This window comes from Orycteropus afer, unplaced genomic scaffold, assembly GCF_000298275.1.
Source record: "Orycteropus afer afer isolate SDZICR_OR568_19922 unplaced genomic scaffold, OryAfe1.0 scaffold00429, whole genome shotgun sequence".
Lineage (NCBI taxonomy): Eukaryota > Metazoa > Chordata > Mammalia > Tubulidentata > Orycteropodidae > Orycteropus > Orycteropus afer.
In genome coordinates, this window is record NW_006922016.1 from 785,800 (window position 1) to 805,844 (window position 20,045).

Here is a 20,045-nt window from a genome sequence, read left to right on the forward strand (position 1 = left end):
GATAAAAAGAGGGTGAGGAAAGGTTGGCTGAAAGGGTGAGCCTACAGTGCTCCAGTGAGGGGGCACAACCTCTGAAGGTGGCCCTTTGTCTGCACAACTTTGAACTGTCCCTAGCTTTCTGAAGACATAGGTTCTCTCTCTCTCTCTCTATTGTAATGTAATTTATATACAGTAATATGTCCAAATTTTAAGTGTTCTGTTTGAGTAGATTTCACAAGTGTTCATCCCTCTCATATTACTTTTTGATGGGTGCTGTAACAAATTTCTACAAACTTAATGACTTAAAGTGACACAAACTTATTGTCTTAAAGTTCTTTTCAGGTCTAGTGGGTTTAAAATCAAGCTCTCAGCAGGGCTGTGTCCTTTTCTAGAAGCTCTCAGGGCGAAACCATTTCCTTGCCTTTTCCAACTTCTAGAGGCTGACCTGCACTCCTTGTGGGCTCCTTCTTCCATCTTCTAAACAGCAATGGCTGCTCTAGGCTTTCTCGTGTCACATCACCCTGCTCTCCTTTTCCGCCTCCCTCTTCCTCTTTTAAGGACCCTTGTGATTACATTTGACCCATATGAATAATTCAGGATAATCTCCCTAATTTAAGGTCAACTGTTTAGCAATTAAAGGAGCTCTCTGTTGGCGCAGTGCCTAAGGCATTTGACTTCTATCCAGAAAGCTGGCGGTTCAAACCTATCAGCTGCTCCATGGAAGGAAGATGGGGCACTCTACTTGCGTAAAGATTTACTGCCTCAGAAACCCAATGGGGGTCACTATGAGTCGAAATCTACTCAATGGCAGTGAGTTTGATTTGGTTTGGTTTAGCAACCATAATCTCATCGGCAACTTTAATTCTCCCTTGCCATATAAGGTAACATATTCATAGGTTCAGGGAGTTGGGACATGGGCATCTTTAGGTGGGTAGGAGGCACTGTTCTGCCTACTACCCCTGTGTGCCATCACCTTAATTAGACATTTTCTTCACTCCAGAAATTACTCTTTTCCCTGGTAGTCAAGACCCACTCATATCCCCAGAGGCAATCGCTGTTTTGTTTTCTCTCACCAAGGAATAGTTTTGCCTGCTCTGGGATAGATTTGTTTTGAAGGATCACCTTAACCCTGTCAGGTAGGGTGGAGTAAAAAATTTGGAAAAGTGAAAGCATTCTCTTTGCTTTTTGCTCTTGGTTTGGGGGAGGGGCAGTTACTTGAAATAAGCTCAGGGAGGGAAGTAGGCATGTAGCCCTGTGGGAGAGGCCTTGCTTGGTGCTTGAGGGCTGGAGACATGTGCCTATGTGCTCTAGTCTAAGGTCCCACCAGGAAAAAAAAAAAAAAAACCAAGGCAGACCCACTTCTGTCGGGCCGATTCTGACTCATAGTGACCCCATAGGCCAGGGTAGAACTGCCCCATAGGGTTTCCAAGGCTGTAAATCTTCACAGAACCACAATGCCTCATTTTTCTTCTGTGGAGTGGCTAGTGGGTTCAGATGCTACCAGGGCTCACTTCAAGTCCCACCAGCACCGAAGAAAACAGGTCTGGTGGGGCACTCCCACTCCCACTCCCAAACCTTCTGAACACACTATTGCAAAAAGGTTGAAGGACCAAGTCTATGAACTGTGTGTGGGGCCCTGGTCTCACCAAGTCTCAGAGGATGTCTCGAGGGTCCTAGGACTTGTTGTTCTTCCTTGCTAGTCTCTCCCTGTGAGTCTCAGCCAGGCTGTTCCAGAGACCCCTGACTTTGGGCCCTGCCCCTCAGTCTTCTTGCTCTCCCATGACATCCTCCCTCTAAGGGGGACATATCTTGGTTTAGCCTCCACTCTGCTACCGTCATTCACTTCTCCTCTCATGAGAGACACCACTGCTTCCCTTCTAAAGGCCAGAGTTCTCCTTTTCAGGGTATCTTTATTTTGATTCTCAGTCAGGTGGCCTTAACCATAAGCCCTTGGCTCTCTTCTCCATTGCCCCTCACCACTACCCCACTCCTCAACACAGGCATCCTGCTGAGACCACAGTTTTCAATTTGGGTATCTCTTTTAACACTTTATACACATTATCTTTTGGAGTCCCTGGGTGGCACAAACAGTTTAAGTGCTCTGTTACTAACCAGAAAGTTGGCTTTCAAACCAACCTAGAGGTGCCTTAGAAGAAAGTCCTGGCACCTGAAACGTCACAGTCATTGAAAACTCTATGAAGCACAGGTCTGCTCCGCACATGGGGTCACGACGAGGTGGAATTGACTTGATGGCAACTGGAGGTTTTGTTGGCTGCTGTTTGTTTCATCCCTCAAAAAGGAATCATAACAGTAAATTTCTCAGCAGGAGTTTTATGTGAGATCGTGCATGTAAAGGTTTTATCCCAAGCTCCTGGCACCTGGTAAGCAGTCAGTAAGTGTTACCTATGTATTTCTATGATCATTTCATTGAGCCTTTGTAACCACATGTATTCGTTTCTCAGGATTACCATAACAAAAGTACTAAAAACTGAGTGGCTTATAAGGACAGAAATTTCTAGTTCTAGAGCCTGGAAATCCAAATGAAGGTGTCACCAGGGCCATGCTCTCTCTTGTAGGGGAGGATCCTTTCTATCTCTCCCAGCTTCTGGTTGGAAGAAGCCGTTACTTGGCTTGCAGCTATATATAATTCTTTGTTCACCTGGCTGTCTTCCCTGTCTGTCTCTCCATGTTTCGTCTCTTGTCTTTTTTTAAAGACAACACTCAGATGGAATTAGGACTCACCCTATTCTAGTATGAGCTCATGTTAACTGGTAACATCTTCAAAGACCTTCACAGGTACCATGGATTAGGACTTCAACATATCTTTTCAGGAGACACAATTCTATCAATCACACCATTCATGAAGTACTATTATTGTCCTCATTTTAAAGATGAGAAAATTTGGGTTTCAGAGATAATTGTCACTTTTCTATGGTTGCATTAGTTAATAAATGGTAGAACTGAAGCCCTGGTCTCTCTGACTCTGGAAACTAAGTTCTCCCCACTCTGCTAGCCTGTCTTAGTGGCTCCCAGGAACCCCTTCACTGTGAAGTTTTCATGTAATGTTAATGAGGAAAGGTAAGGAGCTCTGGTAGCATAAACTTTTAGGCTCTCGACCACTAACCAAGTGGTTGGCAGTTTGAAACTCCTCAGCAGCTCCATGGGAGAAAGACCTGGCAATTTGTTCCTATAAAAATTATAGCCAAGAAAACCCACTGCCATCAAGTCAGTTCTGACTCATAGCGACCCCCATTGGGTTTCCAAGGCAGTAAATCTTTACAGAAGTAGATTGCCTCATCTTCCTCCTGTGGAGCCTCTGGTGGGTTTGAACCACTGACCTTCTGGTTAGCAGGCAAATGTCCTTCCTACTGCTCCACCAGAGCTTCCCCACAAATCTGACTCAGCCTCTATAAAATTGTGGGAGTGGAAGTTATAGTAGCATCAGAACCTGCTTAAGTTGAGGAAGGGCTATAAAGACCAGGATCAGCCCAAAGCTGGATTCCTATGATGTAGAGGTCAAACATACCTCTACCTTGCAACTTTTTACCAATTCTAACATCAGCTGTACCTCTCATGGCACACTCTACTTCTCTTCTGGGTTTGATAATCTGTTGTAGTGACCACATAGAATTCACAGGCAATACTTACACTTAAGTGGTTTACTAAGGAACATAGTACAATCCAAGATCAGGATCAACAGGCTATAACTCAGGATCAGGATCAGGAACCAAGGAGGCAATGTCTCCCTTCTTCAGTGCAGGACGGCCCTCTCAGCTGCTCCTAGCCATGCATGCCTACTCTTGGCCCCTGCAGACACCTCTCAGCTCTGCCATCTGTCACTACCAGCTCTGTCACTAGGCCTCTTCTGGCCCTCTCACTGCCAACTCTGCCACTGGGCCCCTTCCAAGCCTGTCACTGTCTTCAGGGTTACAGCCCTTCACCCATGTAAACAGTGCTTGTAGGAGGATCCTTGCCCCTTGTCCCCTGCTTCCTTGTTCTTCTTTCTTCCTTCTGCTGCTTCTCCTCTTCTGTCTCTCTGAAAAACCCCTGCGGCCTGGCTTCGTATACAGACATACATTAGAGATATTATGGGTTTGGTTCCAGATTACCACAATAAAGCAAATATCACGATAAAGTGAGTCAAACAAATCTTTGGCTTCCCAGTGCATATAAAAGTTATGTTTAGGCTATTTGGGAGCTCTGGTAGCATAGTGCCTAAGGCATTTGACTGCTAACCAGGAGGCTAGCAGTTCAAACCCACCTGCCACCCCTCTGAAGGAAGATTGAGCAATCTACTTCCGTAGAGATACTGCCTTGGAAACTCAAGGAGGGGTCGCCATGGGTCTAATCAACTGGAGGGCAGTGAGTTTGGTTTTTTAGTTTAAGTGTACAATAGCATTATAAAAAAGTTTGAAATACTGTGAAAATTTCTAAATGTGACAGAGTCACAAAGTGAGCACATGCTGTTGCAAAATGTGGATAGACTTGCTTAATGCAGGATTGCCATGAACTTTCAACTTGTAAAAAATGCATTATCTGAGAAGTGCAATAAAGTGAAACACAATAAAACAAAGCATGCCTATATATACAAATTCCTTGTCAATTTCAAGGCCTGGCATTCCCACCAGGGCTACAAATTGACTGATTCCCTCTCTGTAGGCCACTGATACTTCATTTGCATAGTAGGTGTGGCTGGGTTACAACTCAGTTCATTTGCATAGCCTATTGACCAATCCCTACAAGATACATACCAGTCACAGGGCAGACTGCCACCCAGCACCAGACAAAAAGTCAAGTTGTTTACAGCTTGCCCAGGAAGTGTTAATCAATCAGGACAAAAGTAACAAACCCTCTGGGGTAGAAACTAGGGGAAAGGTAACATTTTAGGGTGTAGGGGGAAAACCTCTCAAGGTGTTATTCCAAAGAACCAAGGCAAAAGGCCGCATTTCACATTTCATTTCACCACAGCCTCTCTCCAGCTTGATGGCCAGGTACTGCTGAGCCACGCATGAAATACCCTGAATCATCTCTGCATATTTGATGCTCCCACATCCACCCACCCACCTTTTCCAGTTCTGGTTTTCTATGGTTCCTCATGCCTTCTGAACCCTACTCTGTATTTTATTGTTTTGTTGCATGCCTTCTATTTATAAAGCTGCCTCAAATCCTTGAAGAAATGAGAACTGGTGTAGATAACCTGTTGTAGTCAAGTTGATTCTGACTCAAACTGCCCTAGTGCTTAACCACTGTACCATTAGGGCTGATGGAGATAATGTAAAATAAATAAACTGGTCATTGCAGAAACATATATAAACTATTGTCATCAAGTTAATTCCAACTCACAGTGACCCGTGTGTGCCAGAGTAGAACTGTGCTCCACAGAGTTTTCAGTGGCTGATTTTTTTAAAGTAGATCACCAGGACTTTCTTCCAGTATACCTCAGGGTAGACTCAAACCTCCTACCTTTTGGTTAGCAGCCAAGCACATTAGCAGCTTACACCAGCCAGAGACTCCATAAACACATATAGAAGCAAATAATTCTCCGACCCTTGCTCTTCTCTCATTTCACAACAGGTTTCCTTACTCTGACCAAATCAGCTGACATCCGTTGGGTTAACTGGCTAAACACTGAAGTGGTACAATTTCTAGCATGCTATCTGTGTGTGCCATGTGGTGCAATTATAGATGATAGATAGCAAGCTTTATTTACCTACTTAAAGTATTTGTATTTCCTTGAATGGCCAGATTGTCCCTGAACGTTTGTTAAGATGCCTCTATGCGATGAGAAGACTGCTGGGGTAGCAGTTACAGTTCCTTGCTCTAGGCGCTACCTTTTGATGGGACTGTAGCTTTAGTTAGCTGTTTCCCCATGACTCTGGGTGGGTGAGATGTTGTATGGCTTGTCTTGGTAGAAAATTTCTTCACCATAATTAGGTAGTTGTAAGTTGAGTTCTTAGTCTTTCCACATCTAGTTTTGTTTGCATTGACTCTCAAAAAAATGAGCAGTTGGACCTTACCTTCTCCTGTTTGAAGAATTCTCCAGAATTAATTCATGTTGGAGCTTTATTTCTGTTATATCCACTGAACATAAGCAGGATCTGATGAGGGGATCCAGTTAAGAGGATCCACAACATGTTGGGTTATATCATTCTTTCATTATATAGTCTTTGAGCACCTTCTATGTGGTAGACCTCTTCTAGGTGCTCTGAAGACAGCTGTGAACCAAACAAGTGAGCCTCCTACCCTCAGCAAGCTTATACTCTGTGTAAGACAGACAATATGTTGGTGAACAGTAAACACTACAGTGTAATACCAGAGACCACCTGCTATGAAGAGAAACAATAAATATAGTGGTCACTTAGAAACATATATAGAAGTGAATAATCCTCTGGTCCTTGCCCTTCTCTCATTTCAAAGGAGGCTTCCTTACTCTGACAATATCAATTGACATCTGTTGGGGTGACCAGTAGATGGATATGTAAGAATAAGCAACAGACTATATCAGGAGCTACTTTAGATAGATGTCACTGAGGAGGGCATATTAGTGGAGAGACCAAAGGATGACAGGGACTTAACCACAGGAAGAGCCAGGAAAAGCAAAGAAGACTGGGAAATGGCTGTGGAGTGTGTGCCACAGTCCTGTTCAACAGTCATCTTGTGCATCAGTTTTATAGGGATAAAACACTATTTTAGTTTATATTTAAAAGTTATTAGGGTGATAATTGAATTACTGTGTCTTTTCCCCTCCAGGCTGCCAATTCTGTGGGAGCAGGGTCTAGACTCATTTTTGTTCCCATCGTATCTTATGGGATGGTCACAGGGCCCAATTCCTGACAAAAAAAACCAACTCACTGCCATCAAGTCAGTTCTGACTCATAGCAACCCCTTTTGGGTTTCTAAGGTGGTAAATCTGTACAGAAGTAGGTTGCACCATCTTCCTTCCACAGAGCAGCTGGTGGGTTTGAACTACCAACCTTCTGGTTAGCATTTGAATACCTTAGGTACAGCACCACCAGAGCTCTTTTATTTATTTATTTTAATTCATGACAGGTACACAGTAAATAGTGGGTGGATGGATGCATGAATGGATAGAAAGAAGGAAGCAATAGTAGGAAACCTAAAAGAAATTAAAAGGCAGTAAAGAGAGATGGCAAGGGTCCTAGGTGGCACATATGGTTTATGCTCAGCTACTAACTGAAGGGTGGGCAGTACAGACCCAACTAGTGGCACCACAGAATCTGTAAAGATTTAAAAAGAAAACAGGAATTCATTGCTGTTGAATCAATTCTGACTCATGGCGGTCCCCGTATGTCACAACATAGAGCTGCTCCTTAGAGTTTTCTTGGCTATAATTGTTAACAGAAGCAGATTGCCAGGCCTTTCTTCTACAGCACTACAAGATGGGTTCAAACCATCAACCTTTAGGTACCTTTAGGTTAGCAGCTGATAGCAAACGATGGAGCTCAGCTGTACTCTAATACTGAGGTCACCATGAGTCAGAATCAACCTGATGGCAACAGGTTTTTGGTTTGGCTTTAAAAGGTGATAGAGGATAGTAAAGGCATGGACAGTTCAAAGAGTGGGCATCTTGGAGGACTTGGTGACACGAAATGATGAGACTAAGCAGTAGGGAGTTGATGACTTGGGCACTAGTATTTGGGAGCAGTTGGAGGGATAGAGCCAGGAAGCACAAGTAGAAATGTTATATATATTTTGTATGTTGTATGTGAGAAGATGGCTAGAGGCTAAAGGATGATAGGCAGAGAAGAAAGAGTGCAGCTGAGAAGTGCTTTGTTGGCAAACAGGACAGACAAGCATCTATATATGGGGTAGTAGCTAAAAGGGACCATGATGGGCTAGGGGCTGCTGAATCAGACAGTGAGGGCATCTGTAAGGGAGAGTTGGAGTTAGGGACCTTCAAAAAACTGCTAAGATTTTTTTACTATCTCAGATTGTAAGCCTGGGTTACTGCTGTAAGGGGGAGGATATAAAATTGGCAGAAATATTCCATTGGGAGAAGCAGATACATTGTTTGGAGCTTTGTTTTACTCCTCTGGAAATGACCGTATTGTATTTTTATGTAAATAATTCACAACAGTGTGGTGTTTGCAAAGGGGTGAAAGCGAATACTCATAAATGAAGTTGAGATACCATATTGTGTTTTTATATCAACAGTGTATACTATTGCTTGCAGTAGGTCCAAAAACAAATGTGTATCTAAGAGGCAAACTACCTGTTAATTTTGAGCTTCTCCATCTTACCACCCTTACCTGTCCTTCAAGACCTGATTGGAAAACTGTGTTTTCCATGACTTTGGGATCATTCCAGCCCAATGTCATCCTTGCCAGCCCTGAACATCTATCATATGATTGTCTGTATAGCTTATGTAGCACTTTTTAAAAATATTTTTGTTGTGGTAAAATATGTATATAAAATAAAAACATTTCCCCCTTCAACCATTTATATATATATAATTCAGTGAAGCCCTTTCACTTGCACATTTTACTCTTACTTAGGGACATGGTCCACTACCTGTCAGTTTGGCCTACTGTTCTGGCTTGTGTTTTGCTATGATGCTGGAAGCTATGTCAATGGTATTTCAAATACCAGCAGCATCACCTGTGGTAGATGATTGTAGCAGAGCTTCCAGAGTGAAACAAGGGAGAAAGGCCTGGTAATCTACTTCCAAGGTTTAGCCAATGGAAACTTTATGTATTACAACAGAATGCTGTATTTTTTGCAAATAACGTGCCCACACATCAAACAGTCCTGGCATAGCGTATTCATGCATATATACCACATGTTTCGTGGTATTTCTAGTGAATTTTGGTGTTATTTACCTGTCCTCCCATATCACAGGTAAATCATAACATTCTGTTCATTTTCTTTCCTTCTATTCGTTTTCTCTAATCTCCTGCTTATATGTATAAAAATAGTCTGAAAATGTTACTTTTTATCATAATTAGGTTTCAATTTAAGATTTCTGAAAGCAATAAAATATAAACAACATCTTGTTCTTTTAGTGTAAGACCTAGGACCATTTCTTACTTAGTAACTTGTAGTTCTTTGTGCATTCATACTCTTTGGTTTCAACATGGTGTCCCATTGCTCCATTCACAAGAATGATGATATTTTATCAGGAAATTACAAAATTAAATTTTATATATCACTTTTGCTCTTTATGTAAATTGTTTTGGCTTAAATTTCAAGAACTTTAAAATTAATACCTACCTTAAGTGAAGTTTTCATGTCATCAGAAATAGAAATTGAAGTCAGGAACATGTTTAAAAAAAATGGACATAGTCCACTTATGAAAATAATGCTCTGGTGTGTGGGGGGATGATTGTACAGTTGGCAAAAATCAGTAATGCACATGTTACTTGTGTGTGTGTGTGTGTGTGTATCATAAGGAGCTCTGGTGGCGTGTAGTGCCTAAGGCATTTGACTGCTAACTAGAAGGCTGGTGGTTCAAACCCACCAGCCATTCCATGGAAGGAAGATAGAAGGCTGGTGGTTCAAACCCACCAGCCATTCCATGGAAGGAAGACTGGGCAATCTACTTTTGTAAAGATTTAATGCCTTGGAAACGCACAGGGGGTCGCTGTGAGTTAGAATCGACTCAATGGCAGTGAGTTAGGGTTATACCAAAAATCATATATATGATATTCATACATATGATATATATTACTGTCCAACATAGTACTGGGAGACAAGCAGCCTAGGTTAGAGAGTACTCAAAATACACAGTGGCTGCACCAATGCACACAAGCAGACCAACAGTTATGAAGATGTCACAGAACTGGGCAAATGCTTCATTCTGTTGTATTGGGGTCTCCATGAGACAGATCTGACTTGGCAGCAACTAATAACAATGGACATGCATCCTAACCAGATAGTGAGCTTGATAGGGGCAGATAGCATGTCTTGCTCATCTTCCTGTCTTTCATATGGCTGTGTATAGAGGAAGAGCTCACTAATAGTCTTTAAACTAGTGACTAGTCCCATAATAATAATATTTCATTCCCATTGTTAATGAAGCTGAAGGTTTTTTGCGTGTGCGATCTTAGTTGACTAAAATCTGCCCACCACACCATAGCATACTTCAAACTTCTATGACAGCTCCAATTAAGAAATTCCATGGCAATTTATTTTAAAGGCTCCATGTAGAGAGCCTCTAGGCCTTAGAATCCAGAGAATAATATTATATGACTGAGTATTTAACCTTGGTCTAAATTGAGATGATTTCTGAGGTTTCTTGGCTAACACTGATATGTGTTAGGTTTCAATGTTTTCAAAGGCAGAAAGATTGGGGTGGTGGTAGTAACGAATCTGTCCTGGTGTTAAAAAAAATCTGGATTTTCTTTGGCAGCACTCCTTTTTCTGCCGGCTGACAGAAGATAAGAAGTCGGAGAAATTTTTCAAGGTTTTCTATGACCGAATGAAGGTTGCCCAACAAGAAATCAAGGCAACAGTGACAGTGAACACCAGTGACTTGGGAAATAAAAAGAAAGATGATGAGACAGACAAGGATGCCCCTTCACGTAAAAAAGGTAATGGTCACCTGTGTGCAGTGCCTGCTGTTATTCTGAGAATAGCAGAGGGGCACCTTGTGTTCCTTCCTTTGTTTCATTACTTCTGGATTCCAAAATGTGTTCTGAACTGGGGGTTTCAGAAGGAGAAAACCAGTCTGCTTACAATATAATTCTTAAGCAACCGAAGTTGAAATTCTACTGCTTTGAAGAATTTTCTTATTCAGTAAATTATTAAGCATTCTTTTTAACCTAACTTAAGGCTATAGTGGCAGGAAATGGATTATTAATATTATTTTCCTGTGATTACCATTTAATGGTAGAGGATATTGGGGACAATGTTCAGTTTAAAACTAGATGTCAGTCCTTTGTTGGCTAACTTTCCCTTGTTTTTCAAAGTATTCAAAAATTCATAAAACTTTTTATCCATTTTGTTCCATGGAAAAGAAGTAGTATTGGTGAGTGTAGCACAGTTTTGGAGTCAACTGCCTTAGGCAAGTTCATTAACATGCTCTGACCTTGATTTTTTAGGTTGAGAACTGGGTTTCTCAACTCCAGCACAACATTGGGATAATCCTTTGTCGTAGGGGCTGTCTTGTGCATTATAAGATGTTTGGCAACATTCCTACCCCCTCTCCACTAGGAGTGCTGATGTGCAATGGTTAAGCACTCAGCTGCTTACCAAGAGGTTGGCGGTTTGAACCTACCCCACCCACTGGCTCCATGGGAGAAAGATCTTGTGATCTGCTCCTGTAAAGATTTCACCCTGGAAAACACTATGAGGAAGTTCTACTTTGTCACATGGGGTCACTGTGAGTCCAAATTGACTTGACAGCACATAACAACAACCAGTAGTAGCACACTGTTTCCTCACCTTTTACCCTCAGTCATGAAAATCAAAACTGTCTCCAGGTATTATCAAATGTTCTCTGGGGGAACAGGGCAAAATCACCCCCACTTGAAAACCATCAGCCTAGCCAAATAAAAAACCTATTGCTGTCTAGTTGATTCCAACTCATAGGGACCCTATAGGACAGAGTAGAACCGGCCATAGGGTTTCCAAGGCTATAAATCTTTACTAGCGCAGACTGCCATATCTTTTTTCCACATAGCGACTGGTAAATTCAAACAATTGAACTTTCAGCCTAAAATAGATATAACAAGGAGAAAAAATGATTAATATTCACTAAGTACTTCCTATGAACCAGGCACTATTCAAAGTTCTTTTCATTATTAACTCAAATTAACCATGTAAAATAGATAAAAATTATAATCCTTGTTTTACAGATGAGGAAACCAAGTCACAGAGATGGCAATTAACTTGTCAAGCATGCGGCTCGTCACAGTGGCTCCAGGATTCTAACCCAGGCAGTCTGTACTCCAATTATAATGCCCTTGGGTTAAACTCAGAGGTTACCTCTCAGGGTAGTTGTGAGGATTAGATGAGATGATACAAATAAAGTACTTAATCACAGTATCTTATTACCTAGCAAGGTGCTCAGTTTCAATCATCATTGTAATATCAGTAATTACTATTGTGATTAGTGTTGTGTTGAACATCTCAGGAACATTTCCAGGAAGAATTACCAGTGCTTTCCCCATTTTACAGATGAGGAAGCTGGGGCCCAGAGCCATAGATGCATTAGGTTGATAGAACCTGTACTATGCCTTTTCCTCTAAAACTCAGTGTGTAAGCCTAGCACCTGGAGCAAGCTGGTGGGGCTTGACTCAGTTTTAATTCTATCTGAGGACGCCTTGGTGTGTTTTGCTAGCCTTGGGAATCTCTAGTGAATACAGGAGCTTACTGTCTCTGAACTGTACGTTTGGAGTGGTGAACTGTGTTCCTCAGGATTAAGCAGTATTCACTGTCTTATGTTTGTCTTCTAGCCAAAGAGCCCTCCACACAAATAACAGAGGAGGTCCGAGATCAGCTCCTGGAGGCCTCTGCTGCTACCAGGAAAGCCTTCACTACTTTCCGGAGAGAGGCTGACCCTGAAGACCACTACCAGTCAGGGGAGGGCACCCAGGCCAACACCGACAAGACTAAGGATGACCTGGAGATGAGTGCAGTCATCACCATCATGCAGCCCATCCTCCGCTTCCTGCAGCTCCTGTGTGAGAACCATAACCGAGACCTGCAGGTGAGAGCCTGGGAACAGAGTCAAGGCGTGAGGGCCTGGCTTCCACACAGTTGCTGCCACCCACTCTCACATTCAGCTCTTCTAATTTCAGCATGTTTCCTTGGATTCAGGATTCAGGATGGTTCTTTGACGTGAAAGTCTGGGTAGCTGATGTACTGCTATATCTGTCTTCCCCAGTGTCACCACAGGGACAGAGCCACCTCTCTTTGCTCACCAATGTAGTGCCAAGTCCACAGATAGATGGATAGATAGATGTTAAATGGTTGTGTTTATGTGTCTGTGTCGCATGAGAGTCCCTGGGTAGTACAAATGGTTAATATGCTCGGCTGCTAACTGAAAGGTTGGCAGTTCCAGAGGCACCTTGGAAGAAAGATCTGACCATCTACTTCTGAAAAATCTGCCATTAAAAACCCTACAGAGCAGTTCTATTCTGACCTGTTGGGTTGCCAGGGGTCAGAATCGACTCAGAAGGTCTAATGCACACAGGTCTGTAGAAGCTTTTCACTGCTCAAGAGAAGCGTGTGGAAGTACTGGCTCCTTGGCCTTTTTGTCTAGTTTTGCTGCTGACTCTTGAACCTGGGGAACTACCCCTCTCTGCCTGAATGGTGTGAGGATGAAAGCAAAGAATAAGACATAATAAAAATGTGTCTGAACAATTCCTCTGAGGAATTAAATACTTCCTTCTAAAATACACAAGTTGGCAGTGGTGGTTTTGTGTACTTGATTCATAGTATGGAAGTTTCGTGATATTGAATGGAAATAATCCTCGCCCAAACCTGACGAGAGGAGCGCAGCTTTTAAATTTTTGCATTGGTGAATTTCTCCACCGTGTGACTTGAGAGCCACCCCCTAATCCACTGCATTGTGTGCTGCCACAGTTAGCTGCTCTTAAAACCTGCCACAGACTATGAGTAGATTGGGTAAGCAAGAAATTATATTGAGAAGGTTGTCCAACAGTAAAACAGAACAATGAAGTGGATCCAGGTGAAATCTGCAATATTAATACCTTCTATGGCTGTTTTTATTTTTAATCAAATCGGTTTTAAGAGCCAGAACTTTAACATTTAGCTTTGAGATCATCCACTGGCCAAATCTGGCTCGTATTTCAAAGTGACACGATTTCACCGAAAACTCCAGTATTAGCCAAGCCGGACCATGGTGCTGCACAGTTGGTTATACAGCAGCATCTGCTTCCCCTCTAGAGGGAGCTGTGCTCTTTTTCCCTCTGCTGCTTAATCCCTGTTGACGTCTGACCTGGCAATTTAAAATTTGAAGGTTATATAAAGATTATCCAATTCCATGGTTTTCAGACTTTTTTTGGGCTTAGAACTTCATAGCCGTCATTCTGTGTGCCTGGGACTGCTTACCTCAGTCAGGCAGAGCAAAGCATACATAACCCAAAAGCTGAGGATTTGACTACTCTCATTGGCTGAGATTCTTCTTTCTAATGGCAAATAGTGTCCCTGATGTAGTAGTCTGTGTTTTGATCTTACATTGTCAACACCAATAAACATGAAGGAGATGTGCTGAGAGAGTGTGGATGACACCATAGAAAGCCAGACTATCCCACCTCCAGGAAAACAAAGCGTGCACAGCTCGGTTGTGGCATCTCTATGGCTTGGCACTACTTCTGGGCTTATTATGGTGATCAGTGTCATGTACTGTTGCCCTACACGATTGTTACTGGTCTTCACCAACTTTAGCCTCCAGATGGAAAGAAGGTAGAGCTGTTGCCTGTGTGTGTGTATGTTCATTTAAACAATATTGGTGAGTGCATGAGCTGTGCCTGGCACTGGTGGTGATGGAGACAGTATCCTGCCTTGTGAGAGATGAGAGTCTGGGCAGGGGACATTTGAGCAAACGAGAGATTACAGTACAGCATGATAAGAGCTAACATGGTGTGATTTCAGGGCTCTGTGAGTGCAGAAGAGGAGAACCTAGTGTGGGGTCCAGGAAAGCTTCTGAGAAGAGCTAATATCTTTACTGAGTTCTGAACTAACAAAACACTAAATGTCTTTGATTAGAATATCTCTGTCAGTGTCCTAAGGGCAGTACTAAGGTGCTTGTTTTAAAACAAGATTCTTGTTTCAAGACCAGGCTGTCTTCCATCTCTCCCTGACCTTCCCTTCTTCACCAACACATCTAACTTGCACCATGGGGGAAGAATAGGGCGTTAATTATACGTTTTCATCATTTCTTGTTTGGAAGTCTCCATTATTTAGTTTTTACCTGAACTCTTCACAAAACTCTCCTTAATACTAAAGTCCTAAGAACACCAGAGGCAGAAGCACCTTTTAATGAGGTCCTTCCGAAATTCAGTTCTCTGGTGGTTCCTCTATGGAAAACAATGCTAGAGTGAGTTTAAGTATATTTATAGACCTAGCAACTTAACGTTTGAGGATTTCATGAAGATTATTCTATTCACTGATTTTCAAACTTGCTTTTAGCCACAGAATTCTTTATTTGAACAATGTCTTATGCAGAAACGTACTAAATAAAGCAGATGAATGCTCTGTCAGAGTCGAGTCTAGAGAGTACTAGGAATATAGGCACCCCTGAGAGAAAGCCTTCTGGGAACTCCCAGGGCTCTGCAGGGCCCAATTGGAAAACCAATGATCTGGACCAATGGTTTGCAAGGATGGACGTTAGCATCATCTTTTTAAAAATCCTATTAAATTTCAACTCTCTGAGGGAGTGACCTGCTCCAGTGAAATTATATTTGTAGGCATTCAGTTCTTAAGATGATGTTTTTAAGTGGGAATAAAGTACCCTGACTTCTACTCTGTTGAGAGTGTTCCAGAGGGTTAATCATCAGGTCAGGGTTTCTTGTGGCTTCAAGAGAGAAGGCATTCTCTTAAGGAGAGAATTTTAGGTTCCTTGGTGTTAAGGAAGGGAATCTTTAGTGGCACAGGTGGTTAAGCACTGAACTACTAACTGAAAGATTAGCAGTTCACGCCCTCTCAGAGGCACCTCAGAGGAAAGGCCTGATGATCTGCTTCCAAAGGATTACAGTCATTGAAAATCCTACGAAGTGCAGTTCTACTCGGACACATGTGGGGTTGCCATCACTTGGAATCAACCAGACAGCCACGGTTTGGTTTTTGGTTGGTGTAGAGAAATGCAGGTAAACTTAGAGAGAGATGAGCTTCAGTCTCATAGCAGTGCTCTTTGGCTCTCGCCCAGAGTTTCTTGTCATATTTATAACCTTCACTTTCCTGTTGGTAAATGTTATTAGGATAGTCACCAGGTTGGGCTTTGCCAAATTGACAGTTGCTGCCTTAAGCAAGCCTTGTTTGCAGTAGTTAGAAACCTGATGGAAAAGACTGTTCTTTAACCATTTTATGTGTGCTTTTTCCACATTTACCTACCTGAGAAGATAGTTTTGCTTCTCCTCTGGTTAATGAATGTAGGTCCTAATCTCTCTCCACTGAAGTCTATAGTAGACTTGAAGTCCTCTATGGAAGGCCTCAATTTCTTAATCCACCCATCTCAACTCAGACTCTGGCCCTCCAAGAAAGACCACAAAATGAACAGGATTGTTCTTGCCTAGCCTAGACAAGGGGGTGGTGTGTGCTAAAGGTAATTCTTTCCTCTGAATGTATAAAGAGTGATTGTCTTTCAGTGAGCGACGTGCTTCTTTTTTGTAGAAGGATGAGAGGAAATGGATTTGAGTTAGAGAAGGGAAGATTCTGGGTAAACACATGTGAAACCATAAGATATAGGAGAGGCTTTCAAGAAAAGGCAACAAACTATCCTTCATGGGCAGTTTGAAGCATGTGCTCCTAGCTAACCTCCATGACTTGCCAAGTTCCCTTCTTTCTATCCATCCTATTTGATTTGGATCATTTCAGCCAGTGTTTACAAAGTACCTAATATTACCTATACTAACTGCTGGACAATCCTACTTCCGTAGTGATACTGCCTCGGAAACCCAAGGAGGGGTCGCTATGAGTCGGGGCCGACTCGACGGCACATAACAACAACAACAACAACAACAACTGCTGGGCACACAGTGGTGTGAGCAGTCCTCAGGTCTTAGTGCTCTGATCTCATGGAGTGGGGGTGGGGAAGACCCAGGAGGGCTTCCTGAAAGAAGCAGCTTTAACCACATCCTGAGGAAGAGAAGTTATTCAGGGTAGAGGTGGGAGAGAGAGAGAGACAGGCAAAGGGAATAGTGTGCCTGAATCCCAGGAGGCAAAAGAATGCCAAGAATTTCATCCTGCCAGAGCACAGAGGGGCATAGCAGGTGTGAAGGAGTTTGGGAGGCAGATGGGCCTTGACAGCTATGCTGTGAATCTCAGCCTTGGGCAACCGACTCCTCTCCATCCCTGCCCTCTTCCTGAAAGCTTCTCCAACACCCCCACATAGTGTGGGGAGCTCAGCCAGGTGCTAACCCCGGGAACATCTTCCTTCAGGGATTGGAACAAGATAGAAATGGCTGTGAAACTCTTCTATGCCTTTCTGTAGCCCTTAGAAAAACATCCAATCCTGTTATGAAAGCTTGGTGTTGGCTGTCATCTGGTCATGTTGACCTTACTACCACAGAATGAAACGTTGCTTGGCCCTACGTCATCCCCAAGATTGCCGGCATTCTGTGTTTACTGTGCCACTCCATCTCACCGAGGGTCTCTCTTGCCCTTGCTGGCCCTCTCCCCGACCATACATGATGTCTTCCTCCAGTGATTGATCCTTCCTAACAACATGTCCAGAGCAAGCAGGTCAGACAGAGTTCTGCTGTGATCCATAAGGTATTCACTAGCTAATTTTCAGAAGTTGATTGACAGGTCTTTTTTCCTAGTCCCAAATCATCTGTCCTTCTTCTGCCTCCCACTGGGACCAGAACAGTTATTTAGCATAGTGCCTAAGACATTTGACTGCTAACCAGAAGGCTGGTGGTTCAAATCCACCAGCCACTCCTTGGAAGGAAGATGGGGCAATCTACTTCCGTAGCAATACTGCCTCGGAAACCCAAGGAGGGATCGCTATGAGTCAGGTCCGACTTGACGGCACATAACAACAACAACAAGAAGGCTTAGTTTAAGGGACTGAGATTAAGTTGGAGGGATGGCTAGTTTGATGATGAGTTCAATGTTAGAATTGGTTACCAATTTTCAATCTACATATACAAATGTTTTAATTATACTTGTAGTAAATATATGTATTCTTTCTATGAAGTCTCAAATAACAAATAAGTATTTAGAATTAGAAAGAATTACCCCGATCATCATTCCTGCCTCTCTAACCATAGAGAACTCTTGTTGGTTTGAACTATATCCTTCTAGTCCTTTTTCTCCATATTTGGATGGAATTATTTGCTACGTGCTTTTTTTTTCAACCAAACAGTACATCCTAGAGATCTTTCCATATGGGTACAGGTGGCTCTACCTCACTGTCTCCAATTTAATAATATTAAATAATACTGATATATCCCCAGCTGGGCATTGAGGTTACTTCCAGTTCTTCACTGTTACAAGTAGTGCTGTATTGAACATACTTGTACATATTTTGTGAATTAAAGTATATATTTTATAGAAGTGGAATCAAAGGTTTCCCCTGCTATTTGAAAGTAGAGCGTTCCTGTGAAACCTTTTGTAAGCCAGAATAGCATAAAGCAAAGAAGGAATTACCATCAATTTATACAGGAAAAATTTTTATGCATTCTTAGGAAACTGCCCCCCTCCAAAAAAAAAAGGGCACTCTGGTAGCACAGTGGGCAAAGGCATTTATTTGGCTGCTAACCAGAAGGTTGGTGGTTCAAACACACTGGCTGCTCTGTGGGATGAAGAAGAGGCAATTTACTTCCCTAAAGATTTACAGCCTTGGAAGCTTAATGGGGTTACTATGAGTCAGCGTCAACTTGAAGGCAGTGGGGTTTGGTTTTTTGGTTTAGACCCAAAAAATAACCTACCTAATCATACCAAATAACACATAAAACTTAACACTAACATACAGTGTTAAGAGACACAGTTCAAAGCTATGGTAGGTAGATGCTGAGTGTAGTTCCTGGGGAAGGAACTTGGTGATGCCACCCTCACTGCCTGGGATGCATGCTGCCTCTTTCACAACTCGCTAGGAAACGAACATTGAATGCTAGTTTTGCTTTTCACCTTTTTTCATAAAAGCGAAAATCCTCTTCAGATTTCTTTCAGTTAGCAAAAACAGGTACTAACTTAAGTCTCTCTCATAAAACTGAAGTGGCATAAAGTGACCTTTGGAAAAGTTGAGATACCTGTCCCAGATCAAAGGTTATGTCCATTTTAACTTTTGAGTATACCTTTTCATAGTACCAGTTTCTCTGTAAAATGTAACTTTTATAACTGTGAGAAAAAGAATATTTGTAGTTATTTGCTTCTTTTTGAGAACAGGTTACTGTAGACTCTGACAAAAATCTCTCCATCAAGATGTACTCTGCTTTATGAGGTGGTAGAATGGGCTTTGTTTCTTTTGCTGGGAAGGACCTTGCTCTCATGTCTTTTATTAACATTAGAAGTTTTCCTGGGAACACATACTTGTGCACTCTTGCCCCTTCCTTTTTAGCAGAAATGGTGGAACAAGATCATCCAGCTTGCAGCCACAATACTGTGCACAAACTGTTCTAACCCTAAGGCAACCTATTACACCTCATTTTGCAGTTAACCATCATCCCCAGTTCTGAGCTTGGGCATTCAGCACCCAAACTATGATATCATCTTTTAAATATAACACTTCCTTGAACTTAATCCCAACTGGGAGTAGGAAGGGGATGGGAGGGGAAAAGGAGTAAGAGGTGAATGAGAGAGAAATGAGAATTTGAAAAGGCTACAGGAAGTGTGCTCTCAAAAAGGAACCACTCCATAAGAGCTCTGGTGGCCTAGTGCCTAAGGCATTTGACTGCTAACTAGAAGGCTGGCGGTTCAAACCCACCAGGAGAGGTCACTCTGAGTCGGTTCCGACTCCATGGCAGTGAGTTTGGTTTTTTGATTTGGTCCTCCACTACAAGGAGCTCTGGTGCATAGTGTCTAAGGCATTTGACTGCTAACTAGAAGGTTGGTGGTTCAAACCCACCAGCCACTCCTCGGAAGGAAGATTGGGCAATCTGCTCCCTTAGATATACCGCTTTGGAAACCCACGAAGGAGGGGTCCCTATGAGTTGAATTGGATTGACGGCAGTGAGTTTGTGTTTTTTTTTTTTTTTTTTCCTCCACTATATCCCTAAAAGGATCTTGTAGAGCAAGCAGCAGTGCTGACAGCTGTCACCAGAGACTGAGTCCATAGGCTGACCACTCATGGGAGGCCATGTCAGCTCTTCTGGTCTGTCTAGCACATCTCTCTGCATAATTACTGATCGATCCAGCGCCCCCACCTCTCTTGAGACTATGAAAATGGCAAGATGAATGACCTTTTTCATCTTCTCTCT

At 42.5% G+C, this 20,045-nt stretch overlaps 1 protein-coding gene across 1 annotated transcript in view; it reads left to right on the forward strand.

Moving 5' to 3' along the window:
- Positions 1–20,045, forward strand: part of ITPR1 (inositol 1,4,5-trisphosphate receptor type 1) — a 471,939-nt gene that overhangs the window by 362,426 nt on the left and 89,468 nt on the right. The window contains exons 43-44 of the mRNA XM_042782721.1: positions 10,349–10,529; positions 12,396–12,649. Of these exons, the coding sequence (XP_042638655.1) occupies positions 10,349–10,529; positions 12,396–12,649 (435 nt within the window). The remainder of the gene's footprint in view (positions 1–10,348; positions 10,530–12,395; positions 12,650–20,045) is intronic.